Raw genomic sequence first — 27,219 nt, 5'->3', positions numbered from 1 at the left:
ATTATATTGTCTCCTTGCATTGGCTAGCCAAATGGCCAATCCCATCCTTGGCCCAGCAGCCCTTATAAGCTGCGGGAAATTTGAATAAAGTCTCTTCTTCGCTGCTGGATTCCCTGCGTGCTATGTGGTCCCTGTCTCCTGGCTTAAGTACCTCCGCCGCCTGTCCCTGCCACGAGGGACGGGTGGCGGTGGGGTGATTCCAGCCCTGAAAACCTTCACAGAGTGGCCAGCACTGACCCCCCAGAAACCCCTTGAACTGCGACAAGACTGTATGGGTAACAACTACCACTGTGAAATACAGCATCATATTTTCTCCTGAATAAATCTACTCATATGTCTATACAGACAAGAACATGCACTGGGTCATAGTGGAGCTCCATTTCAACCCTGCCAATGCCACCACCAAGGGAATATTTTAACATTTGGGTGTAAAATTTTTAATATTTGACATCTGACTTTGACTATCTCAGCATTCCCTTTTCCTCGTACACAGCCTTAAAATCCTAACAACTGAATAAGCATGAAAAGAGTCTATACTTACTCTTCCACCATTTTCTTATAGTTAGAGATTTCTTTTGCGTAAAGTAATTTATTACTCGGAGAATCCTGAAAAAATTATAATACGGAGAAACTTGGTTAATTTATGAACATTTCTAGGAAGCAAAAGAAAGTCAAGAACTTAAACCAAACCTTTATACTCACATACACTTAAGCTTTATAGATATTAACATTTGGATACTTATTAACATTGGTGAGGTTATTTGTTGTAAAAGGATGAAGTTTACACATGGCATTACTGCTGAGTTTTATAAATGTATCAATGCAAGATGACGCTAAATTATTAGTGGACCTGAAATAATCAATTCCTAAACTTGCTTTTTATAAAAGCGGTTGCTATTTTCCCCTTTTTCTAAATATCAATTTGCAGACTACACAGTAACACTGACATGTTCACCAACCTGTTAAGTGGTGAAATGCTAACTTTATCAGAACTAAAAAGAAATGATCAAGGCTGTATCTCCTCAGAGAATGGGTATTGTCTATGAGGATGCCCTTTGTCTTGTCAGGCATGAGCATAGTCAGGATGTAGAATGCAAATCACTTACTCTGCTTAATTTGTGCTCTGTTCTTGTGCAAGCATCCATGAAAGTCTGTGCAATGACTGACAAGGAAGCATCCACTACTTCGTGAACATGTACATCAAAGATGAAGTGGGGATTTTTCAGTATGTTTACCCAGAATCTGAGAGGCAGGCTGCAAAGCAAGGAAAAGATAAATAATCCTTTTTACACAATAAATGTTTTACAACAAGCAAATTACATGAAATTAAGTATGGGCTTTGCATTTTATTCTCCTCACAACAGTGATGCTTAATTTTGTATTTCAACATTTATACAAGCTTGTATGTTTTTCATATCTGAAAACCAAGTCTTTATATCTCTCACAGAAAAACTCATATGAAAAGAATCTTGACTGCCTCAAAATAGCAAGAGAAGATGTCTGTGTGGTCAGAGAAACTACCAAGTATGTATTAGATTTTGTGATTTGGCAGGCTCACTTGCCTCTTGCTTTCCTCTTATCTGAGGAAAGACAAAAAGTAAAAAGCAGTAAATCTGCCAGTGACAATCCCATAGGTAATCTGGTTTCATTTTTTGCAGCTTCTAGGCTTACAGGGAATCCTTTTGATCACACAAAAATATTATCTCAATTAAAATGATTCTGAGGATTGTAAATGAAATTTACTTTGATTTATGATAAGAGTGCTAGTATCTACCTAGAAATTACACTCTCACTTCTCTGCAATACAAGTATGACTCAGTTCATACAGTACCTGTTTGTTTTCCAGATATGAATGGTATCTTCATCCTTGATGTCATGTTTTTCTGCTTGCTCATCAAGAAAGTCAAAGAAGTACTTCACAGCTGGTGGGACCACATGGTTTGAGTTGAGCACACTATGAAAGAAGTCATCTACAAACTGCTGAAGTGTCCCCTAAAACCAAATTAAAAAAAATCAATTACATTTGTGTTACAAGCTGAACTCAGTGCCATCTTTTATTCCTGTTGACCATAAGAGCCCACTATCCAGTTGCAGTCACTGATGGCCTTCATCCTGAGCGCTAAGAGTGACAAAAAGCAAGCAACTTCTTAGTGAAGTGACCTTGTAAACTGCCAACACAGTAAAGACCTTCTAGAGCACAATTTTATGTTCTAGACTGAAAGGTTGTGACTTCACCAAATATCCTATGGTTTGCACAGAAAGGTGTACCTTCTGCTTGACAGAAGCAGCAGAAACTGGTTGTTACATTTTCACTTCAGGGTCATCATGCATATCAAATAATATTTAGCCACTTTTTAATGGTTTTGCAGCTTCTTACCTCCAGTTTCTCTGACACCAGAACATCAGGCAATTTTTAGAAAGAGACTGAGAGGAAGAAGTGCCAGTGAACATTTGATTTTTTGTTTGAGGGCAAGTACTTGGGTCTTATCAGACACCCAGTCAGACTCAGCTCCATGAACTCCACCAAGCCCAAGGAGTGAAGAATCCCAGGAGGGTTGTGTGCTTGGTTAGATTCCTGCATCTGCCTGGACCTTAGAGACTGTGACCTCAGAGACAATCCATTTGTTTTAGAGATGACCCTGATGAGACCACATACAGTTAATCCCAGCTCAGCTGATTGGCTGACACTTTTGAAGGGCTGCATCCTCTTTACCACCATCACTCCAGCTGCCAGTGTCCAAATAGGGGAAGGACCCAGATGGCAAGGAGCCCTAAGCTATTCTGCTGTCAGTAAGGACACATTGACAGTCCTCAGGTTGTAGGTGTAGTTGTGATCCCAGCCATAACACCTCACCAGCTCTGTATGAGTCAGTAAGGTTCCAGACTGGTAATAATCTATGAATTGGCTATTAGGAATAGAAAAGCAGTGGCTGCATAGGAATTATTAAAAAGAAAAGGGGTATGTAAACATCTCGCTAGCTCTTTGTCCTGAGTCTATGTCACCTATATACAGACTTTCCTTCACATCCGTTTTCATACTTAGTCAAGTGGCCTTAGCTGGAGCCAGACCACCCCATTTGCATGATGATCCTGGCTTTAGGGTCATTATACACATTATTCTAAATTCTTCTCCATAGAGGAATGCTTCACAAAATTATTTTGCTCATGATCCATCCTGCAGTATAGGCACTAAAAATACACTGAAAGGACTATTATTATTTGGAAACTTTATTTTTCTAGGTTGTACTGCAGCGTTGATCACACACAAGAACAGAGAAATATAAGGCTCGGGAGGAATTTATAAAGCATTCAGTTCAAAAGAAAACCCAGCAAAACATTATCTAAACAGGTGACACAGAGTAGAATATCCATCTTCGTTTAGTGAGGAAAATCCTTATTTAACAATCACATAATAATGGTTCTCAGCTTTGATCAGGAATTGTACTCTATCGCTTTCCCAGTAATGTTCCTCAGGGCATTTTAATCACTTGAAACCTTGAACATCAGCTTGTATGTACATGACAGATATTCAAAATGCAGTCAAATAAATGACTAATAGTTATATCATTTTCTTCAGTTGTACCTCAAAATCTATAGAAATAAGGTGTAGCCACAGCACATCTGAGTCCTACCTTCACAGAAAGAAGTCTTGTCAGGTAGATTTCTGTAATAGCTTTGGTCCTCTCTTTTTCTTTCACACTGCCCCGCTTTGATTTACCTTCATCCATTTCATCTACTGGCCGGACTAGATGCCAGACCTTATTTTCATCTTCCAGGAGTGCGTGCCCTAGAAACAGTAATTGGAATAATTAGAAAAACCACCTTGCACCCAAAACAGCAACACAAAAATAATCATATACATATGTATATGTAAGGTAATTGTTCCCTAGCCTTAACATACCTGTCCTCTTGCCAAAAGGATCCAGATTACTCTGTTCCTGTCCAACATAAACAACTCAAGTGCTAAATGTTCAACAATATATAGCTGATAAAGCTTGCTTTTGTTAAGACTGAAGGAAGAGGAAGGAATCACAAGATAATGAAACTTCTGTTTGGTCATGTAAGTATAGTATGCGTATTCTTTGAGGTCCACACACTGAAGTACTCTACTCTTTGTGAATTCTTGGAGACATAACCAAGTTATAGAAACTCAGCTAGGTCTGACCCCACAGCCACCACAGAAATACCATACTGCTTCAGGTGCAACCTTTTTTTCTAGTAGTACCATTACAATTCACACCTTTACCCTAACTGCCGAGGTCAAGGTATGGTAGTTCAGTTCAAACCTTCTGTTATCAGCATTTGACCAGCACCATTTGACTTTGTAGCAGAGAGGAGGAAAAATGCATCCCTTCATTGAGATGACATGAACTCCAGCAGCCAGAGGTAATGAATGCAGCAAATTCATATCCATTATAATAAGATTTTCAATTTTTTTTGGTCAGTATTCATTGTTGAAATCAGAAAGAGAGATTCACATCAATTCTGTTACCATATAGCAGAATCAGGGGTAAGCACTTAGATGCTAATGACACTCCTCTGATTACAGTGCCTCACTATGCTATCTGTAGCTTGGCCATGCATCTGGTCTTTGAGTTTAGTTCAGTGATCACAGAGCAGATAAATGGAGTTTTGCACTTCAGCATCAACATTATTATTCAGAGAAACTCTGTGCTTGAGAATATTTCTAAAAGAGATGATACAATTGTTTTAACTTGCAATTAATATTCCTTGAAAAGAGTTTCTGTGTCACAAACTTACTTTTAAATTTCCTGGTTTTGCCTGTTCTTCCTTTAAATCTCAAACTTTTTTATCTATTTGGCATAATCCCAAAAATCAATGGCGCTTTTCCAGTGGGAGTTATTGAACCAGTACATTTAAAATCATTGACGTCTTAAAAATATGGAAGTTATTTTTCCCATAAAAATTGTGATTCAGCCCCACTGCACAAATTATTTTGCATTATTGCTAAATTTTATGCCTTAATATACATCTCCAACATAACTGAATCCCAGTTACAGCACAAAATATCAGTTTCTAATTGCATTAATTTTGACCATAGTAGTTTATTAACTAAGTTCCTCGACAGCCACATTGAATTTCCAAGCTTTCATGAGTGCTCAATATTTTACATTGCAGGGGAAAGTAACATTTTTATGTAATCTGGCTAAGCTGACACTTTTGCCCGAATCTACTTTATATATCCTCATCAAAAGCAATAGCTATGCAGTCTTCCGGGACCTCTACTTCTTTTTAACAAGGTAGGAAAAAAGTATAAATCCCATATTAAATCACATTGTCCTTTGAGGGTCCCTAATTCAACTTGGAAGTTCTTGTGAATGAAGCCAGAAATAAATAAAAGCAATCACTTTATTTTGGAACAGCGGTGATTTTGCCATTGATACCATTCATGGCAATCACCTGCCAGTACAGTAAGAACTGCTGCTGGGCCTGAAGTCTGGAATTTCTTTTGCAATCCCTGTTATTTACTTTTATAAATTAACAGATCAAATCACACGGTTAGAGTAGAAACTATTTTCCAGTCTTATGTCAGTCATTTGGTACACTTCTGCTTCCTCTGATTCAAAGGAATTTATCCTCTCTTTGTTCCCCTGATGGTATATGGCTCAGTTTAACTTTGGAGAGAAGAGGAAACAACTAGAGGGGTTTCCACTGAGATTACTGGCTCTTATAAGCAGTTTAATTTGTCCTGTGTTTGTTTAGCATCAGTAGAATTGGCTACTAGTGGAATAGCAGTATTTTCTTTGGAAAGTAACGATTAAGAGACTACAGCTCAAACAGATGAACTTCTGCAACACAAAGGTCCCACTTCATTGCTATAAATAGTAGGAAGACAGAGGAAGAGAAATTCAGAACATGGGGCAACAAAACATGTCAGCAGTATGGTTGCTAAGAGAAAAATAACATTTCTGTGAGATAATATTTTCCCCAATGGAAAACTAAGTGAAGAAAATAAAAGATAGGGAAAACACCTCCTTTTTTGTCGCCATACTATGGATCAAGTTCTAAGCAGGGAGAAGGTTGTGCCGCTGGGTCAAATGCTCGCCCCTGAACAATTTGTCTTGGCCCTTGGGCATTCTTTGGCCAATATAAAATAATTTGTGGGGGGACAGGGAAGAGTTAATGGCAAATATAGACTATGATGACTAATTATAGTGGTATGAACCATGATGTAAACATGGTGAAGGCAAATGAGATCGTGACAGGCAATGCAGCCCCTTTCCCCTTGTGTGACCTGAAGCCAATTATCTTCCTTCCAGTCTCCTCCACCCCATGAATACTGCTTCATGGAGGTGAAGGAAGGGCTGCACTCCTGGATCTGCTAAGCAGTATTTCTGATCTGCAACCCTGTGTCTACTTTTATTCGGAATTAGAAAAGTAAAAATAAAATAAACCAACCCAAAACCTAGAGAAAACACCCAGAATAACAAAATGTGTGGTATTTGTTTATAGTTCAGTAAAGAAATACTAGTACAAAACCACTGAAACCATTCTCCATCTTGATGCAAATTAGTAATTGCATTTATTGTCTCCAGAAGCAAAAGATGCTGCATTTAATTTGTCACAACCTCCAGCTTCTAGTGTCTTCCTGTTATAATCTGTGAATTAAAAGCAGCATGGAAGCAATGCCAGCTTTTAGAGCAATATCTCTGAACATGCTTTAACATTTTCTTTTTGTGCAAAACCTCATACTTTGGTCGACAGTCAATGGCTTCAGCTGACACTTCTCAAAGGAAAAGGTGCAAGTTAGTGAGATTCTGAAGAAAAGGAAATCCACTTCATCACAAGCCTCATTCACAAAGTCAGGATAGAATTTCTGTTTATTCCAACCCTGTAAATCCCTGTGTCATATAAAAATGTATGTGTGGGAGAGGAAGCCTCTGATCCTCTCCTCTCCCTTTTATGCACAAATCACTGTCACGGCAGGCTCTCACTTTGCACTATCTTTGTAACATTTTATAGCTTTTCAACAAAGCAAGCTGGCACCAGATAGCTCTGGGGACCCTTTGGTGCTAAAGAAAATGGGGTAGACTGGCATGAAATGCTGTCATTCCAAATTTGTACAGTACCATGGTGCAAGATGGGGTGTGGAGAAGAAACATGGTGGAAAGTGTTGATACTTGGGGATCTGAATTTTCTGCAGACTTTTCTCCTGTGTACGAGAGACCTTGTATGACAGCGCTGTCCCCAGAACTCTGTTTTTCCTTTACAACTTGTTATGCCACATATATAACTAAGGAATTCACCTTGGAGTACAGATCATGTTTGTTCAAAGAGCTTCATCCTACTGAATCATATCCAATGATATAATTGTAGAGAAGGAGGAAAGAAAAAAACCTAATCCAACAAAAAAAGAAAAACATGTGATCTGGTCCTCTACTGCCTGCCACAAGAGTAGAGGGGTGAGGAGGATGAAGACTGAGAGTCAAGAACAGAAGACTGACCACTGTTCTCTGTTAAGAAAGCAAAGCAATTAGGGGCACCACCAGACTCCATTCATGGTCCACCCCCTTCTTTTCAGAGGGGAGGTGACTATGGCCTCAGCAATCAGTGCAACCAAACTGAAGAGGGACTAGGAATCAGCTCCTTGCCTGGCTGCACTCCACCACCCTCTGTATTGAACTGGATAGATTTTTAAGTTAACATGCTGGGTTGGCACCTGCTGTGACAGAACAGTCACTGCTTGGCCAGCTGTGCCGGGCACTTACAGTAAAGGAGTGAGAGATAGCAGCACAGGTGTAGGCATGACCATTAGAAGACTCTTCTTTCTGCTGGAAAAAGTCTCAATAGAAAGAACCCAGAAGAACAGAGTAGCAAGTAAACAGCAAGTAATTCTGCCTGTCTTAATTTCCTGTCCAACACTCAAAACAAATAAAATGAAAGTCTGCACATTGCTGCTAAATAGTGATATGTGCTAGAGCTATCAGCTGAGATCCATCTTCTTGAAAAATGTACGTTTCTGGCATATTATTTCCAACATGTTTGACTGCCTAGCCCTTGAAACCTACTAAATCTAAGATCAATAAATCTGTTTAAAGGAATGAAACTACTATGTAAAGCAATGGCTTTTACAATCAGTGCTACACAGAAAAGGTCATCAAATAAGTTCATAGGAGGAAGAATGATCTCAACAATTTTTGTCCCATAAATCTAACCTCTACGTTCTGTAAAATAACTGAATATAAAGATAAAAGAACACCAGAGAAACTGAACATCTGAAATCTGTAAAGGAAATACATGTAACAAAGAACATAAATTCACAAGTAAATATTTCCATAAAAATCTGAGTGCATTCGAGGCTGTAATGGATATTGTGTCTCAAGAGATTTTGAGATATAGAAAATTGGTCTAGACAGAACACTAACATGTAAAAGTAAAAGCTTTAAAAGATTGGTTGCAAGCTAACATGTTTTCTTCTGTGTTGAGAAGTCCAGCATACTGTAGCAGACAGCAATACAAGAATTATACAAGAGCTGCATTAGTGATGTGAAAGAGAAGAAACATTATGAGGAAATTCCTGACACTAACTTACAGTGGACTGCAAACCTCAAAAAGAACAAAGGAATTGTGAAAAACACTGCATCTAAGGAGATAAAATGCATGGAATGAATGAAGTCAATCAAAAAGCCCTGAAAAAGACATAGCTTATGAAACATCACTCAAAGGGAGAGAGACACAAAATATGAGTGTATAGAGGCAAGGCAACATAGTTGTAAGAAATGCAATAAAAAAATTGCATCAGATCCATTATATCACAGAGAGGGGACCTAGTCTGTACCACGGTTCATCAAGAACACTGCATTTAATTCTCAGTCTAATAAGAAGTGGAAGAAATTTGAAGAGGAAAGTGAGTAAAGGATGCAGAAAGGACAAAAAGAGATTAAGCTCTGGGAAGATGAAACATATAGTTTGACTATAAATGTAGTGTGATTAAAAAATAAAATATGCAAGGAAATGTTTAATAAGATTGCTTTCTATTAAGTTGGGGTATAGACTCACAGAAATTATGGTTAAAGTCTCAGTATTTAAGACTTCTATAATGAGGGCAAAGACAACTATTGCAAGTGTACAGTGGGTAACACACAACAAATAAACCCTGTATAGTCTGGTGGGGAATATGTAGCATCATAGAAGTGCTTGATAATCATGATCAAGTCAGCAGCATCACTCTCTCTATGTGGGTTTTGACTTCTAGTCATCTTGAGAGGTAGGGAAGCCACAAGATACTTACTTTCCCCTGGGACATCTTGTTGATTATCCTCTGGCTGCTGGGAAATTCCCATTTTTGATAAGATGAGTGTGGCACCATCTCGGACCTTTGAAAATACAAACACAGAGATGTTCTTCAGAAGAAGCATGCCCTACTGAACGTCTTTTTTAAATCATAAACTGTGGTTTCTGTAGTCTGTTGCAGGGAATCTAGACCTACGATGAACGTTGCCCTTCAAAGGCTTCTTGGGTAACTGACTGCAATTCAGAACAGACTGCCTCCCCCTCCTTTAATAAGAGATCCCATCAACACCTCCTCTGAGATTACTGAAATATTAGGAGCATCTCCAAGGCTTAAGTGGCTCCTCAATTTGGTGTGGGTGCCCTTTGTACAAAAATGGGGTTTATCATGAAGAATCAGACCTCTCTGTTTTCTGAGGGAAAACCAACCAACTTCTCTCTTTTCTAATCAGGGTATCTGTTGCTGGAAGGCAATAAATAGCATATGAAGGAAAGATAAGTGGATTGCAAGTGTGTGGTAGAGTGCACAGTATGAAACCTAAAACAGACGGTACAAAACCGTCAACATCTGCTCTCCTGACTGGGCTGTTGAACAAACCAGACCAACCCAAAATCTATTCAGTAGCACAGCAATGACAAGGACAATTCTCAGGGGTAGGAAGTGGTAGAGGAGAGAAAAGATGAATACGAGACGTAGCAAAAGGAGTTTTTGAATGTTCAAAGGGGAGTTTAGATTTGGATACTGCAATGATGAGGGGACCAAAGTGGTGGCATTTAGATGTGTTTTCATGTAAGATGTTTAGGCAATATTGCTAGACCCAGCCTTTCACATTCCGAAGCTTCTACTGCCTAGACCCAAGCCCTGTGTTTTTCTTTTGATTCTTTATCACAGAATCATAGAATGGTTTGGGTTGGAAGGGACCTTAAAGGTCATCTAGTTCCAACTCCCTTGCCACAGGCAGGGACACCATCCACTAGATCTGGTTGCTCAAAGCCCCATCCAGCCCAGCCTCGAACAATTCTAGGGATGGGGCATCCACAACTTATCTGGGCAACCTATATGTAGCACTGAAGTTTCTCTAAAAACAAACAAAGATTTTATTTATTACTAGAGAACAGTTAACAGGTGCAAATAACTGTTTTGAAACACCTTACGTTATAATGCATTAATGTGTTGATACGTTTCCATCTGCCATCTCTTTGGGATGTTAAATCCAAGTCTGAGAGGATCTGTGCAGTAGAACCTGGACGCCACTCTAAGGGGTAATTAAAGTGAGAAAAATCAGTTTTTAACAATGCAAAAATAACTACTCGAAGAATGTTTTACAGAACCATTGTCACATTGTGGAATATTAAGAGAAGTAATTTAGCATATGCCCAAATGTGTGGTTTTTATAGCTTAATCCTTTGGTCTTTATTACAGAAGTTTGCATGAACTATTCCTAATCATGCATATGACTTCTGATTATTTTCCACAAAAAGCTAAATTCCTTTGTATAGAATACTATAAATATATAAGATCTGCTATCAGTCCATGAATAGAGTAGGACTTCGTGGAATAGAAAAGACATTTTTAGGGATTTTACTAGGATTTCCTGAAGAGCAAGAATTCCATCTTCTACTTTCAGATTAATGAAGTAATGAAGATATTGAAAAAAACTATTAATTGGAGCTTTTATTATGAGATAATTAGGCCTTTTTAAGTAACACCATTTCTTTTTTTTCTCAAGAAGAGAACAGCTATTTTGAAAGCCTTCAAGGAGGATGATTTTCAGAAGCTAGATGGTTCATCATCTACTAAAAGTGCAGTTCCTGTAAGTTATAATTCTTTTGAATAACCATCATAAAGGCAACTAAAAATCAGTACCAGTTTCTGAAATTGCATCATTATTTCTCCATCAGTTAATTATCCATGCTGTCATTATCACATTAATTAGTACCTGAGATACTGACTCTGTCAGACATGAATACATTTGTGCTAACAGTCATTAACAGGCTCTTTGCACACTAATGACAGTATACCGAAATTCTAAGTCAGGAAAAATAACTCTGTAAGAAGGCATTTATTTTTAAGGCACATTAAGATTGCTGCAACATGCTGTATTTTTGCATTCAGCTGAACATGAATACAATGAATTTTTTTTTTTTTTAAGAAAATACAAACCAAACCAAATCCAAGCAACAAATGCTCTTATAGGCATTTTTTGAGAAACTATAAAATCACACATCTCACCCGTTCAATATGGTATCACAAGGAGCTACCTACCAATAACTACACTCTCAGCTTTTGGCCACTGAGAACATGGCAGATTTCGATAGACTTGGTCTATTATCTTTTCCTTTACTTGTGATATAGTATCACAGTTCAGCACTTTCACAGGTATGGATTCGTTTCCACCATCTTGCACATATACGTTAACTGTCTGTAAAGAAAAGAATGTACATGATTATTAAGACAATTCAGTGCTGAATTACCTCTGCATCTGTTTTTCTGGGTGATTTAAATGTTAACAGTATCTGAAATTCACCGTGCAATGATTATTGCACAGCAACACATATTTGCAATAGAAGTATGGATTATTTGAGGGATTATTTGAAGGATACTTTGCTATTATGTAGCCGACCAGCTATCAGAAATTCCGACCACTATGGCAAAACATAAAAGATACAGAATAGATTTAGTCATATATAATATGCTAATATTAATGAGTCTTGGGAGTTTAATAAAGAAGGACATGAGAACAAAAAACCTGGACCAATGACTGATAATCACAAACATAAAAACATAAAAAAGCCCATGTAATGCAGTGTTCAAATTTCTTGAGTTCTCAATAATCATTTGAACTGCACTTTGCTGAACTCCTAGAATATTGTGTGCTTTTGCCTTTCTTTATGCTGTCTTCGCAGCTGTGGTTTTAAAGTTGAGGCTACTTCTGTACATCTGGTGATTTAACATGGCTCAACTGATAGTGAGTTGTTCAGCTTCCCTTACTTTGCCTTCTGTGACCAATGTTCATTAAATATACACACACACACACACATGTACATGTAAAAGCCATTTCTATCATCTTTGGTGTTTGAAAACCTCATTTACTGCTTATTATTATCACAATAACTCTAATAGCTCCCAGAAAAAAATACACCTATGTAGCTTATGCTAGTTCTAAAATATTACTGTTTTCTGATAGTATTGACATGGTTTTTTATGTTAAGGAGAATTTCTTGAAAGCTTATAATTTGCTAAATCTAGAGTGATTTTTTTGAAAGTAGCTTTGCTATGTAAGTGTCGGTTTCAATACAGACAAAAGCAAACAAGAAAACCATGGCCAGGAAACCTCCACAGTAGGAAAAAAACATCAACAAAACCAAGTACATGTTATGCAAGTCCTCTTTCTTTGACTAGTTGAATCAGTACAACAGTTCAGTGCTGTCATGAATCTTTTGCCAGTCAAGTAGCTTAGGAAGCCAGGCACATCCAAAGCATGGCAGCTCTCAGATACATATGGTCCTGCCAACCATAATGCCTGAATTTATCATATCAGACCTCAAAAATAAACTTGCATAGCTGGTATTTTTAATCAGTAGAAAAGCTACACCATACGGCAGTCAAATTAAACATGATTGCACTGTCCCTTGACAGAACTCTCAAACTAATCATGAGATTTCACCTTCCTTTTCCTATTAGCTTTATGGTAATTAGACATGATTTTGCTGCTGGTTCAGTATGCAGCATGTCAGTGTAACCAGTGATGCAAAACAGATTCATCTTTTAAATAAGAACAATTAGAGAGCAGACAACTGCTCTATGCTATACTTTCCCACCTTGTCTCACTTTCAGGCAGAAGTGAAGGAATTAACTCATGCTTTAACCTACACTGGTGCAGAAATGCTCCCTAACTGTTCAGTTACCATATCATCATCATCATGCCTGAGATCCCAATAACTTATGGCAATAGTACCTCCGTTCATAATATTTTGTCACAAATATATACATATATATCTCATCATCTTCCACACATGCACACACATAAAATACTTACTTGATGGGAAATCTGTTGGTCTGGACCAAATACTGCTACTGTACAATGTTATAATGTTTAATATCTGGCTAATATGCTTGTTGTGCCCACATCTGATTGCATACACCAGTTTTCTGCTTTCACACTGATTCATTTAGCTTAGTTGCAGGCATTGGGTTTTTTTGTGAAAAGAAAGAGACTGAATAAAGAATTACTGCCATTAAGTCTTACATGATGTACTGTGCAAATAAATTATTTTCTCACAATTTTTAACACAACAGAAATTATAGCCAGCATTGCCAGTCAGCGTGTTTTCTGTGGGTGCCAATTTCAGCTCAGATATAAAGATGATAACTCAACTAGTTGCCAAAATATTAGTTAAAGTTAAAATATTTCTTCTTGCCCATGACACTCTTTCTGCAGGCAGTCTAGGTCACAGTCTGGTGACTCCATAAGTGAAAGTCCCATAGCAATCTCCTCACATCAGCCCTCCCCTCAGCATCCCTTAAAAATACATAAAATGGTGATTTTTTTTTTTCAAAATGGGACTTCATAAAGTTTTTTTCAAGTTTTTCTTTCCATACTGCATATATGTCTCAGTTGGAGACAACGACAAATGATTCCTAACATGTCAGTAAAAAAGAAATCAGAAAAGAAAAAAAAAATCCTGTGTTGGTCTCTGAAGGACAGTCTGTGCATCTTTGATATTTACTACACTGTATCCTGAAGAAAACCAGCAAGACTATCAGAAAGAGTAAAACTAGATTTTACACTCCCTGAAAAGCTAAAGAGTGGGCTGCTTCAGTTTTTTTAAAAGGACAGTGAATTTGTTTTCTGGAGTATGGTTGAAAAAGTGGTGAAAATTTCTGTCAGTGAACAAAATTAAGTCAAAGCAGAGTACATAATTGAAGAGAACTGGACCATGGCACTGGTGATCAGATTCAGGGGGTGATAGAGCTCACAGGAGGAGTTTCCTTGGCAGCAGTGTCCACTTATCCCACTTGGAGGATGTAACACAGGTCTCCAGAACTGCCTGTAGATGCAGCTTCCCCTCAGCACTGTAGAGAATTATTTCCCTAAGTGGAAATAAACACCTTTCAATACCAGTTTGGCTGCCCATTGTAGTTGGGTTTGTAACTCTCCCTGGGAGGGAAGTGGAACTAGGATAGGTCACTTGATGTATATTTTACCAATAAGCTATTCCATACCATGTTACATCAGCCCAGCTATAGAGAGATGAGAAGGAAACAACTCCTTCCTTCTCTTCCGGGACAGTTGCGCGGGATAGACACTGTTCTTCTTCGGAGGAAAACACCTTTTGTGGGGGAGTAGTCTTTATTGTCAGTCTTCCCTGTGTGCATAGTGCTTATAGTTCTCTTTTTCTACTCTGTGTATATGTAAAACTGCCTTCTTAGCAGTCTCGGTTTTGCAAGTTTTTTTCTTGGGGGGTTGGGTGGAGTCTTGGTGGACACGGGGCATTCAGCCAAGGTAAACTATAACACCCATGTTCAGGAGAGTTTAACTTACACAGGAAAAAATGCAGAAAAAAGTTCATAAAGTATTCTGGAGATTGCAGAGCCATCTCACAGGACTGCAGAGGAGCTCATCCTGGTATAGTAATAGAATGATGTTTGATATGCAGACCAGCAGCAATCACAAGGGAGAAAGATAACCTGAATTTCAAGAATAATGGTAGCACAAGAATTCTGCTAAAATCAATTAGCAGTGAATTTAGATGCAAAAAAGGGAAGAGCCAAACACCCTAGCCACTGTTCAGACTGACTGAAAATTATGAAAGGGAATTATTGAAATAGATTCCACAGTGGCAGGATTTGGATTTTATCTTAGAAGATACTTTATAATTGTGTTTTCCTGCTTGGATTCTTGTTTTGGTCAAACTATTGACAGTCCTGCCCATGATAAGATTTTCTATGCAGTTCACAGTAGTCTAGAAAACTATGTACAGACTTAACATTACAGGAATTAATTTTAAAATAGAAAAAGATTTTGTAATCTTTTAATCATGCTTTGCTTACCAATTGTGTATACTCTACATCATCTCCCAGTAAGCCTGTGTCATTCAATGTATACTTGGCTTTCTTTAGTACAGCATCCACTGGGCCTTTTTCTACCTGGTGTTTGATAGCCTTGAACAACCTATAAAGAGGCTCCCCAGCATTGTCCTGTTTAAAGGAGAGAACACAAAATAAAGCAAAACCAAAAGATATACTCAATGCAGCATGTTTAAGTATTACTGATTAAAAAAAAACCCCACAGGCAATAGACTTTTACTCTTACCTTGAGGTACTGATATAAACAAATAGACATCCAGTTAGACAACATCCTCTCAACAACCGTTTCAGACCTGAAAAAAAACCCAGCCAATCCTGAGTATGGTAAGGGTACATTGCTTGCTTGAAATATAACATTCTTACATGCTTAACTGCATGCACTCTCCTAATGTAATGATTTCCCTATAGAGCCTTGAAAGCATATACTTGCTCTAGGATAAGTGCTTTGTATTGCTCATCATTCCCGCGTACCTTCAGCTCATTGTTGAAAATCGCACATCCTTTATGCAAAACCTTAAACTGGGTCTACGCTGTAAGAGCTAAAAAATTAACCTAGTTGTGCAGTTACTGGGAAATAACCTACAGATTACAAAGCTACAACATAAACACAGCAAAGTGTATTGCAATTTATTTAGGACAAAAAATGGGTTAAAACACTAGAGCAAGCCCTCACTGAGAGCACAATGCAAGCAATTGTATGTGCTCATTACAGACATGATGCCTGGTATAAATGCTAGATCATTTGAAATAAGGTTAGATTAAAAAGTAAATGAAATGTTCAATATGATATTTTGAACTAAGGTAAGTGTTCCTGCACTACAGTATTTGACTAAGGAAATCTCTGGCCAGCAGTCCTGCCTGTGCCTTCAACAGCTGCTCCTGTGGGCTTGTCTTCATAATATGCTTGGGCCAAGCTTTTTCTGACTTTCACGGATAGCTGGCATTTTAATACAGTCACATTGCAAAAGAAACACATTTACAGAAAACCAGAGACCTACAGAAAATATGACAATCATTCAAACCTTCTTAGCATCAGCTTTGGGTTTTTGGCCACAACATACTGCTCCATAAGTTCTAAGAACAGTGTCCTCATGATGTCAGTATAGTATTCTAGCTTTCCATGTAAAGCAACTGTCAGCAAAGATGCAAAATACACTTTAGCTCGAGCAGAGAACTCCCTTTGGTTTTCCAGTGTGTGAATAAACTGAAACAGAAAACAAATGCAGAATCAAGTCAGATGGCAGGTTTCTGAAGAACCTCAACACTTGTTTGCACTAAGAAGACAAGAAATATTATTTTAATATTAATCTCCTAAGTACAGAATGGAAAAGTTTTCAGAAGTTCAAAAAAACTACTTATAAGAAAATGTTGCCCAGAATTTGTTTCTAGATACACACAGAGTGCACTGGACTGACCCAAGGAATGTTTATATACTTAACTAAAACCTTATCTAAAAGGGATGCTTTAATTTAAGGAAGAACAGTGTTCTGTGACAATTTTTTAAAGACAAAATCAACTCTTCTCCAAATTCCCAGTCCTTTTACATCAAATTACAAAGACACTAATACAACTACACCTGGGAATGTGCTTTCATCTGCCAGAAACTCTAATACTACCATTAACTAGCTCAGCACTAAAGCCTCATTAAAACACAAAAAAAAGAGAGAAAAAGTTAGAAGCCTAAATCTATATTTAGGTGTCTGACAATGAGCCTCAGTTTTTGAGAGTGAGCAATTAGAAGTCTCTTCAGAACTGCTGTGAGAACATCAGTCTTGATGAATAGGTCACTTGAGGAGCCTCTGCCTCTCTGGGGGCAGAGATTCAGCAGATGTCTGCCCACAGGTGACTGCTGTAAGAAGCCAGGATTGGAATCAGCACTCTGATCATATGTCTTAAAAGGCTAAAACAAACTTGTAACACCAGTTTTTATGTCAGATTGGGTAATATCCATTTTCCTATGGCCACTTGTTGACTAGCAATGTTGACCAGCTCCATACTACATGACCTGGTGCATAATTAGGACCTTGCCTCTTTGTCCCACCAGGAAGCTCTGGCTGTGATACCATATATGTGCAGTGGTTACTGTGGAATCAGAACCATAACAACATCACTCATTTTTAATAATTCTGGTTTAGTTGTGTTTAGAAACCTCCTGTCTTGCATACACAGTTATACCTAGATAAGAGACAAGGTGAATCTACTTCAGTACTCACATTAATGAGAAATGATTTGCTGTTGAGGAGATTGGAAAACTGGTACAAAGCCTGCTCCACAGTCTGGCGCCTAGCCTCAGGAATATCCAGCTTCCCCGTAATCATCACATCTTTTTCTCCATCTTTGGAGGGCAAGAAGAAGACTCTATCTGTGTAGGTTTTGTAGTCCAGTACTGGAATTCCAGCTTCATTGATATCATTTGTCTGATCTTCCATCTCTATCATTAGATCTGCAATATGCAATGCAGTTTAAAGGTTCATTTAAAAAAGCCTGCAGGTTTTTTAGGCAACACAGTCTCTTTGGGAGCCTTGTAATAGAGAAAAAGCAACTCAGCATTAAAAACTCTTATTTCATCTCACATTTTCTCTTGCTATTTTTACCAATTATCCTGTTAACTATGACCACAGTTAATCCTATGGTGACATGAGGATAACTGCCCTTAGCACTGATGACTTCCTTGTTGTTGACTATCCAAAAAAGGGCGTTAATGGGCATCTGTATGAATTTATATATGTGAATGTAAGATTGTAGTACAGAACAAAAAAACCCCACTATGATATTTTTGTTTGTTTGTTTAATTGGTTTGGTTTGGTTTGGTTTGGTTTGTTTTTTTCCCAATCCATACCCTCTGAGTCTAGGTAGTAATGAAAGTTCCTTTAAAAACAATCAAGGAAAGAAAGGTTTAAAGTGTAAAGCACGCTAATTTAATTTAATTGAAAGGAAAGGAATGGCAGGAAGGAAGAAGGTTAAATGGTTCATTGAAATTGATGGAAACATTTCTGCGGGATTCAAAAGCTCTGAAATTCTTAAAAGGGACAAAAATTAGGGAATCATCCTTTGGAGCAGTTATTCTACCTGAAGGCTTTCCAATTACCCAATATTGCTGATTGACTAGAATACCATGTTAATTAATCTAGTGACCTATTTTCTCAGGAGTTTATTGCTCTTATTCATTCATTTACCTCTTTATTTTATAGCATTCAGCAAAGCTGAGGGAGAAAGCATCTTCTGGTTTCCCTCTTTGTGGCATTACCACTTTCTTCCTGATGTTCCTCTCCTTGGCTATCTTTGGCCCCATGTATTTAGATCGTCTGCACTTCTTGCTGTTGACATTACTGTTTCACAGTGTGGTACTAGAATGTGTTTTAACTTCAGTGTTTCATGTAACTCAGTCAAGGTGGGTGTAGTTTAGGAACTGGATTACTCCTTGGATGTGCATTCTACTTCCCCAGTGTTTGTACTTTCTGTATCTTCAACCCAGCAGGTAGCAGAAATCTGTAGCCATCTACTCTCACCCCAGCAAGAGAAAAGCACCTTCTTTCAGAAACAGGTATGAAGTGCCATGGGAGAAGTGGAGAGAGGAATGGAGGACCTTGACAGATCCTCTTACAGTTCAAAATGCAGTTTGAAATTAAGCCCATTTGGGAATAATTCTTGATTCAAACATTTGCTTCTAGTTTGTGTCCAGAACCTGGAAGGAGTTGGTTTTCCAGAAAAAGCAACCTAGCAACCTGGTACAAGTAAAGAACATCTTGTCCCAGAAATGCCAGAAAAAACGACTGGGGCTGAGGCCAAGGCTTTCAGGATGGCTGAAATATTTGAGATACCCTGAGCTTCTTAAATTAATTTCCAAGTCTAACCTGAAATTGTTGTTTTATTCAATCCTACTTTTCAGCTATTGTCAATATGAAATAATGTTTTCTCTTTAGAAACAAAACATGTGGGTAATTTTTTTAATAGAGAGTATTTCAACATGACCCAACAGCAAGTATAATTCAGATAATGAGGTGACATTTCATGGTAATCATTTAGGCCAATATTTGCTATGTTTACACTCAGATGCCTAATTTAAGCGTCGCAATCAGTAGTTCAGCATGTAAAAATGCTGAGCCTTCACACCTCCTGCTGCCTTCCCTGGGATGATGCCTCTACATTTACACAGAACAATTAGCTAGCTCCTCAAATCAAGCTAAGGTTTTTCCCACAATAGACAGGGAAAAATGCTATTTCTTTCCTGGGAGCTTAGCAAGTTATCCCTTTTTATGCTGATTGCTGCAAATAAATTTTACAGCTCTCAAACATCTCCCAATGTGCATACTCAGCACATACAGTCATTGTGCTAAATACTAAGTGCACGGTTAGTCACTACAAAACATTCTTATCTTCATATTAATGACCACTCACATTAATGGCTATAAGTAACCTCTAGCTCAACTGGTTTCTAGTCCCAGTTTCTAACTGTCCTTCCTTTAGACTAAAACTGTCCATTTATTTTAATAACCTTGGCAACCTATTTTATTTTACTTCTTTCATATACAATAGCAAAATATCTCCTCTACGTCAATGTCATTAATGAAGACTACAAAGATCTATTAATTATTTGTTCCCAAAAGACAGTTTTAGTAAGCAAGTACCATTCCTTCAGCCTGTCTTCTGATTGCTCAAGGGGATGCACAGCAGTGAAAATTTCTGTCATACCTGTGAATTCCTTCTTGCATCTGTCTCTGACACTCTCCTCCAGGCCTTCAAGCTGTGATTTAATTTTTTCATACTCTCGTTCTGCTTGTTGGCTCTTGCGTCTTTATGAAATAGAAGTAAGATTTTAAAAAAGTTATGAATTACAAAAGTAAACAATTTGGAACAGCTCTGAGAGGGAAGCTAAAGGACTGGAGGAAATTTTCCTGACTTTGATTATTTTTTTAAGTACAGCAGAAAGAGAATAGAGGAGGAAAACAGCAACAGTGGCCGAAGTCTTCATTCCACGTAAATCCACTTGGCACCATCATGGTTGACTGCTTCAAAGTACACTCGGGCCAACGATTTAAAATCCAATGAGAAGTAGCTAAAATGCTTTTAATCACATATAAAGTACAGAAACTCAATTTGTATGCACTGAACAAAGATTGCTTGCAACATGTCCTGAACTGGCTCTAAGCCACTCAGGAGAGTGTCTGGGATTGAACTGAGAAGGCTGACAGACATCCAAGAGAACATCAGGGCTGTACAGCACATGCTTCAACTATATTGATATGTACCACAAGAGTGAAATCCACCTCCTTCTGAGGGACAGTATGAGGCTCTCATTATTAACCTTAGAATTGGACTAAGTAGGTCTTAAACGAAATACAGACATTGTTCTGGCCCTTTATGAAGCATGAATTTCGCTGTTAATCATGCAGTTTGTGTGTGGGTAGCACTTATCTCAGCTGGAAAGACCAAAATGACCCCTTAGTAAAATCCATCCAGCTCAGACCTACAGCGCTGACTGAGGCAGCATAAATGCTGATGGGTATGTATACAGAATAAGTTATCTTTTTCACAAGTGGCACTTTAGCTGCCATTTCAAAAAGCTATGTGTGCAACTCAGTCTGCAATTGTGTAGTTGGGAAGCCTGGGACCAATTGCTGTGTTTATGTACAAAGGACGGACTGGGCTGACTGACACCAAGGAATTTGGTGTGCGTGAGAGGAATAAATTGGTGCTCGTACATATTTTCAGCTGTCACTCCCTTTCTTAACTCTACAGATCATAAAAAAGATGAAGATAATTTCTGTAGACTGAGCTGAAAACAATCAGGTAGTATCCTGAAAGCTTTAGGACAACAAAAGCACCTAATTAAAGGAACTTACCTGTAACAGATGATAGAAATAACAATTATTGCTATCATAGGAATAAGTACCAGTGGCAAAATAAGATTCAGTGGGATATCAGTCACACGTGTATCATATTCCACCCTTCCAAGGATCCATTCCCGGAGTCCAAATTTCACCTAATTGGATAAGCACAGACATTTGTCTCAAAAAGTGCAAATAGATGGTGGTTCATTTCTCAGTTTAGCAATTCCCACAAGTGAATTTCTAGCTCAAACTGCCAGACAAAGGAAGCATTTCTGAATATTTTATACTGAATTTGGGTCACTAGCATTTTATTTCATGAAGTCATTTAATTTTGCTTAGCAGAGGAAGAAAAAATCCCCAGTCTGTCTAGCTACAGCATTACATTCCTATGTAATGAAGGTAGAAGGCATGTGGCAGCGTGGAACTGCTCTTGCCTCTTTTATGCAGCAGGCAGACGCTGAAGGAAGAAAGAACTGCGAGGAGTTTCTTCATGGTACTACAACAACTTTGGAGAACAAATCACTTCAGTTAAGAAGCACTGTATCAATTTCACTTACACGATACTAAATTCTATAGAAAAGGTAACCTACAATGAATTCAGGAAGGTTATTGATGGTATCTCTCTTCTGCCGTTTCTTTGGTTGAGGCTGTACTTCTGGTGGCTCGCAGTATAAGTCCGTTTCAGTAAGAGTTTTTATGTTGCAAGGCTCATCACCCACAAAAGCCTGGGCCTCGTCTATTGTCATGGCTTTGTTCAGGTTACTGCCCTAGACAGAAAATAAAAAGCTAAGTCATCATCGCAAAGTCTTGGGAGAAATCCTGAGTTGCAACCTTCCATTTGGATCACTTTTAGCAGCAGATGTGATTCACACTGCAGCCTACAGAACAGCAGAATGACTGGGAATTATGTGATTTCTCTCCTTGACTTGTGTGAGATAAGATGTCCCTTCCAGTTCCTGGGAGCTCTACTGGGAGAGGGCATTTCCAAATGCCAGGCTCAGCAGGAGAGGGCATTCCTGGTGCCCCCAAAGTATGGCTAAAAAGATAGCAACTCTCTCTGAGAAGGGGCAGGGAGAGGAAAGGGGAGTTGTTAATGTTCTTTATCTAGCAGAGGTAAGGGACTCTACTAAGCATTTGGGGTATGGCACCAAACAACTGTTAAGGCTTTGAGAAAGAAAGGAAAAATTTCATACATGCTTCAAGGACAAAATGAGTAACCAACTCTCTACAAGTTTACCTTTGCATTAATAAGTTTGTTAACTTGTTTTTTGATGCCATCTGTGAAGTTTTCAAAGGTTGGGTCGGCAACATAGGCAAAGGAATGGCTCTCATTTTTTACAACCAACTCATAACGATCCATTAGAATAACAGTGGTAATGTTGTAGTTTTCTGGGTCTTCCAGTATTGGTGGGGAACTAAAAACCACCGTGGTTTCATTGAGTCTTGTAACAAGATTTCCATAAAACTGCAAGAAACAAGACAAAAAGAATATGCATATTTTAGAGTCTGACTTGTTCCTGTACATAACTGTTGGTAACTTCAGACTGTAGAAATAAAAGCACTGGATTTATATCCTTGCCATACAGCAGAAATAACACAGTATAAGGCATTTTCCAAAAAGAAAATGAAATAAATTTGTTGATGAGAATAAATCATTGATTCATTGTGTTCTAGCAGCTGCCTGCAGAAAATGTTTAGGCTACAGAGCAGTTTCCATTGCTTCCAAATTCTGTGGGTCTTTACCACACTGAACTGCTATCATTAAGTTCCTCTCAGATTAGGAAGTTAACGTTACCTTCAATCCTATCATCTTCTGTACCATTAAGTATCCCAGGTAGATTCTTTTCTACTCACACTGCATAATATCTCACTGAAATTCGATGCAATTACTAAGTGAAATTTTGGGATAAAATCTCACAGTTGTCAGTCAGCTACTCAAGGTAACAACTCAGCAACATCATCCATTCCCAATTATACAAATATTTTTACCCTGACACTCTTTCAAGTAACATCAACCATAGTAAAAAACACTAATAGGAGTCCTCAACATTTGTTCTATCATCACCTCTGTTTCTCACTTTGTGACTCAATGTAATTTGATAGCTTCTCTCCAACATTTCTGATATTGCCATATAAGTGGAAGAAAACCAAAAGATTAGAAAAGCTTTTACTCTTAACCAAGAATATGTGCTATATGTGATGCTGACTTAAGACGACAGGCTGAACATATGTAATAAGAGGGGTAAGAAATGTTGATAAACACTGTCAAGAATGCTAAATAGACTTTTAGGTTGTCCTGGGAGTCAAGGTTATCAAGATAATTACCTCTTGCAGTATTTGACCTAACAAATACAGGTAGTTTTCCTTTTAAAAATCTTTAGGGATAGGGTTCTAATGGTTCCAAATCCAGCTGGGTTTGGCTTACTCTAAAAGTTGAATCATGTATGTATTACAAAATATGCATATTAACAACTCTTTATGGATCACAAGACAGTCTTAAACTGAAGTGCCAGCCTTAGAAAAAGTCTTATTCCTTCTAGATCACTTTTAAGTCCCAAATCATGTCATTAAATTGCGATATCTTCATTAGAAGAGTGGGAAATTGAGACTATTGGTAATGTCAGTTCCTCTTAACATGAGACGCAAGAAGGGTTTTTAACATTATTTTTCACAACTTGTTGTGAACCTGCTACAGGTGGAATATGCATGAAGCAAGAAAGAAAAAAACACTTGGTTCATTGAGATATGAGAAAAATAAAAGGCACTGACTGTGCAAAGCTGAATACTCTTCATTGTCTACATTTGGGTCCTGTTTCAGGCAAATCTCTAAAGCTTGCAGGGGGAGAAGAAGGAGAAAGATAAAGAAAAACCAAACACTTTCAAATTCTGAAATACATCCACTTTATCACTCAAAGCTTAATTTTTCTATCCTTATTCATACTGAATGAAACTAGTTGTAAAGCAGAAGAGGAAAGGTACAAGTGAATGTAAGTCAAGATGCTATGTAGGAAAGTCAAGATCTTCTCCCATGGAAACACTGAACAGACCAAGAAATCTGTTCAAAACTTATTTCATCCCAAGCCCAGTGAAGTCCAGTGGGCAAACTTCAATGCAGTTTTTGAACAGATTATATGCTTTTCATCCAACACAGTGCCTTTGGGAGGAAAGAAAGAAAATTACCTTTTTTTGATTTATCTTCCCTGCTTCTGGACGTTCTGCATATACCACCAATGAGAAACTCTGGATGAGTTCAAAACTGGTTCCAGTTACTGTAATATTTCTCCCTCCACTGAAAGGTAGAATTAAAAAAGAAGTCAAGTCATTGGCACACTATCACAGCTATACACTGTTTCATCCTGCATTGCTACTACTTCCACTGAAAAAAACCCTATATATAATGCCTACACGACAATTAGATATGCTACAAAAAGGACTTTTGTTAAAGCTATCAATCACTACAGCATTTAAAACCAGCAATGTCAACTTAAAAGTCACTTGAAAACAGCAGAATTTTAAAAAGTACAAAGTGCTTTGCCAGTATTTTTGGCTTTTCATTGATGCCAATCTTGTGTGCTTTACATCTTTAATATTATTATTAAAATCATTCTGCCTACCATACACACAAAGAGACAAAGGTGACAGTGTATTTTCCACAGGTCTGTAGGGACCTGGCTTCTCTACTCCCTTTCATTTGCAGTACATTGTTTAAAAAATAATACATTCACATAAGAAGAAGAATGCACGCAAGTTGCCAGTAGGAATTAAAGTCATTGAAGTAACATGGATTTAAAGGAATAGCAAACCTCAAAGCGATCCATAAAAATAGGTTTCAGTTTATATAGAGGGAAAAAAAGTAATTTAAATCCCATGGAGTAAATCACTATCAATCTATCAAAGAAACAGTCCGGGCCCCAAAATCACCGAAACCAAAAATAAAAAGCAAATGTTAAAACCAAATCCTATTTTATACAAATGAGTACTCAATATTAAAGGAGACAGGTATTAATATCTCCAAGAGAAGTCATGGCCAAATTTATTTTTAATGTTCTGTTTGTTGAGTCATGTTGTTACAGTTCTTTTTACTGAAAGCAAGTGGAAACATCAACATCCCACTCTGCCAACTTTACCCCACTAAGCAGAAAGATCAGAATATTGAGGAACAGCAGAGACCAACATGAATCAGGCTCCTTTTTGTCCCTGTATAGGTCACAGAATGACTTTCAAAGCCAGAGGTATGCTACAAGGGCTTTTATACAGATGATTTGCTGTATTGCTACAAGTACAAGAATGCTATACATTTCTTTGGTTTCCCCATTAGTCCTAGGTGAGTTTTTCCCCAGAAGGAACAGTTACCAGATGGGTGTTACTGAGTACCACCATAGAACAGTGCATACTTTCTAAAAACATTACTGAACCCTGGTCTAGATTTCTGAAGAAGATACTTCTTTTTCCTCATGAGACAAAGAAAGAGATGACACACCATAACTTTCCTCTGTTTCTAGAATACTTATTCAAAGCTAAATAGAAGAACTGTTAGAAACCTCTCCATTAGAAACTTTTTCTATAGGTTATCCTAGTAGGATAAAGATTTGTAACTAATGCAAAGATCATTTGTCTGACATGGTGAAATACTTCAAATCTCTTTCTTTGGGACATCATCATTTATAAGAAGCTCATTGCCTTTTCTGGTTTCAGGATTGACCTTTGAAACAGGATGAAAATTTGGAGGTAAACAGAATACTTTCAAATATCAGTTGCAGTTTAGACCACAAAGCCTACGTACTTAAATGTGTGCATGGTCAGAGTAGAGAAGTTTATTTCAAACAGTTCCGTATATAATAGGTTTATTACATATTATACATATTTTAACCCAATTTTAAATTAAGTTATGACAAACATTTCATTACCTGCTGAAGCTATTTACTGGCAGGAATTTGGTGACAGTAGGATTCCCACTGTATGTAAACAGCTGCGGTACAGTAATTGTCATGCCTCCATAGTTCATTGTGACTGGAACAGTTTCAACCTTGTTATTAGGTCCTGTAATGCAAATGATCTCATCTCCAAATTTGGTGCTAGATTGGAGAAAAAAAAGAAGAGGAAACACCTTCTGTTAGCAATATTATGGAGGTTTGTATTCCTTTACTGCAGTACCCCCAAAGCAACAAAACCAGGGCTCTATTTTTGCCAGGCACCAACTAGTTACCAGAGGAGACATCACTTTCTTCAGATCACTTAGGTTTTTTAAAAAAGATGTAGGATATGACAATGAATTGTGTCAAAACACAAGAACAATGCAATGTCAACACACTTGGTGTCCTTCCCTTTTTTGAGAAAAGAGAAGGGCAGCAAATAATAAAAGGAAAAAGAAGTGAGAAGAACAAGCCAAGGGGCACTAGAAGATTAAGATTTTATATAGAACCATTGAGGAGATGCTGAATGAAAGCATGAGTGAGTTTGAAGCAGTCAGTCAAGCAGAGAAAGCCAAAACTGCAGAAATCTTTGGATATCTAAATTCTCCCACTTTGGGTGTTTTTACAGCTCCTTCTTCCAGCTGGAGCCTCTGAGCGACCTTCTGTCTGCATGTTACCTGCAGAACTCCATTGCATGGGATGAGTAATGGAGAGACAGACAACGGATTTGTTTAAGGTCAGAAAAGGTTGGTGTTTCATTAGAATACAGTTCTGTATTGTTAATTACTCAGGCTACATACACATTGCAAGGCTGGCTACCGACTGAAACTTGAACATCCTTCTTGGAACCAGTGGCGAGGTTTATACCGGAGATGGTAAGTGTGGTTCCACCCGCTTGTGGACCACTTTCAGGTCTTATTTGAGAAGGATGAGGTTCCTGCAAAGATAAGATTGTCAAACTCATTGAGAAAAATAAAATAAAATTTACACCAATATTATTTGGTTTAATAGCTAACAGAAGTTTACTATTACTATCTCAAAAATAGTAAAATTAAGGTAATGAGAGACAATTTTTCTAAAATAAAACAAAATCTTTTATTGTTTATGATGAAGGAAGAAGTAACAGATGATG

The 27,219-nt window shown here is 37.8% G+C and overlaps 1 protein-coding gene across 10 annotated transcripts in view; it reads right to left on the bottom strand.

Annotated features, from left to right (window-relative positions):
• PLXNB2 (plexin B2) overlaps window positions 1-27,219 on the bottom strand; it is a 262,497-nt gene that overhangs the window by 7,446 nt on the left and 227,832 nt on the right. For all 10 annotated transcript variants that reach the window (XM_051795629.1, XM_051795621.1, XM_051795630.1 and 7 more), the window contains 18 exons: window positions 26,888-27,024; window positions 26,082-26,249; window positions 24,355-24,463; window positions 22,412-22,639; window positions 21,765-21,941; window positions 21,187-21,326; window positions 20,036-20,136; window positions 17,557-17,786; window positions 16,366-16,547; window positions 15,570-15,636; window positions 15,308-15,454; window positions 11,519-11,675; window positions 10,408-10,508; window positions 9,254-9,338; window positions 3,633-3,787; window positions 1,832-1,992; window positions 1,107-1,254; window positions 542-606 (listed from right to left, as the gene is read on the bottom strand). In XM_051795629.1, coding sequence (XP_051651589.1) covers window positions 542-606; window positions 1,107-1,254; window positions 1,832-1,992; window positions 3,633-3,787; window positions 9,254-9,338; window positions 10,408-10,508; window positions 11,519-11,675; window positions 15,308-15,454; window positions 15,570-15,636; window positions 16,366-16,547; window positions 17,557-17,786; window positions 20,036-20,136; window positions 21,187-21,326; window positions 21,765-21,941; window positions 22,412-22,639; window positions 24,355-24,463; window positions 26,082-26,249; window positions 26,888-27,024 — 2,558 coding nt within the window. The remainder of the gene's footprint in view (window positions 1-541; window positions 607-1,106; window positions 1,255-1,831; window positions 1,993-3,632; window positions 3,788-9,253; window positions 9,339-10,407; window positions 10,509-11,518; window positions 11,676-15,307; window positions 15,455-15,569; window positions 15,637-16,365; window positions 16,548-17,556; window positions 17,787-20,035; window positions 20,137-21,186; window positions 21,327-21,764; window positions 21,942-22,411; window positions 22,640-24,354; window positions 24,464-26,081; window positions 26,250-26,887; window positions 27,025-27,219) is intronic.

This window comes from Manacus candei, unplaced genomic scaffold (assembly GCF_025592945.1).
Source record: "Manacus candei isolate 608988 ecotype Guabito, Panama unplaced genomic scaffold, ASM2559294v1 h1tg000043l, whole genome shotgun sequence".
Classification (NCBI taxonomy): domain Eukaryota; kingdom Metazoa; phylum Chordata; class Aves; order Passeriformes; family Pipridae; genus Manacus; species Manacus candei.
The sequence above is the reverse complement of the archived record's forward strand: the minus strand, read 5'-3'. Positions and strand labels throughout refer to the sequence as shown.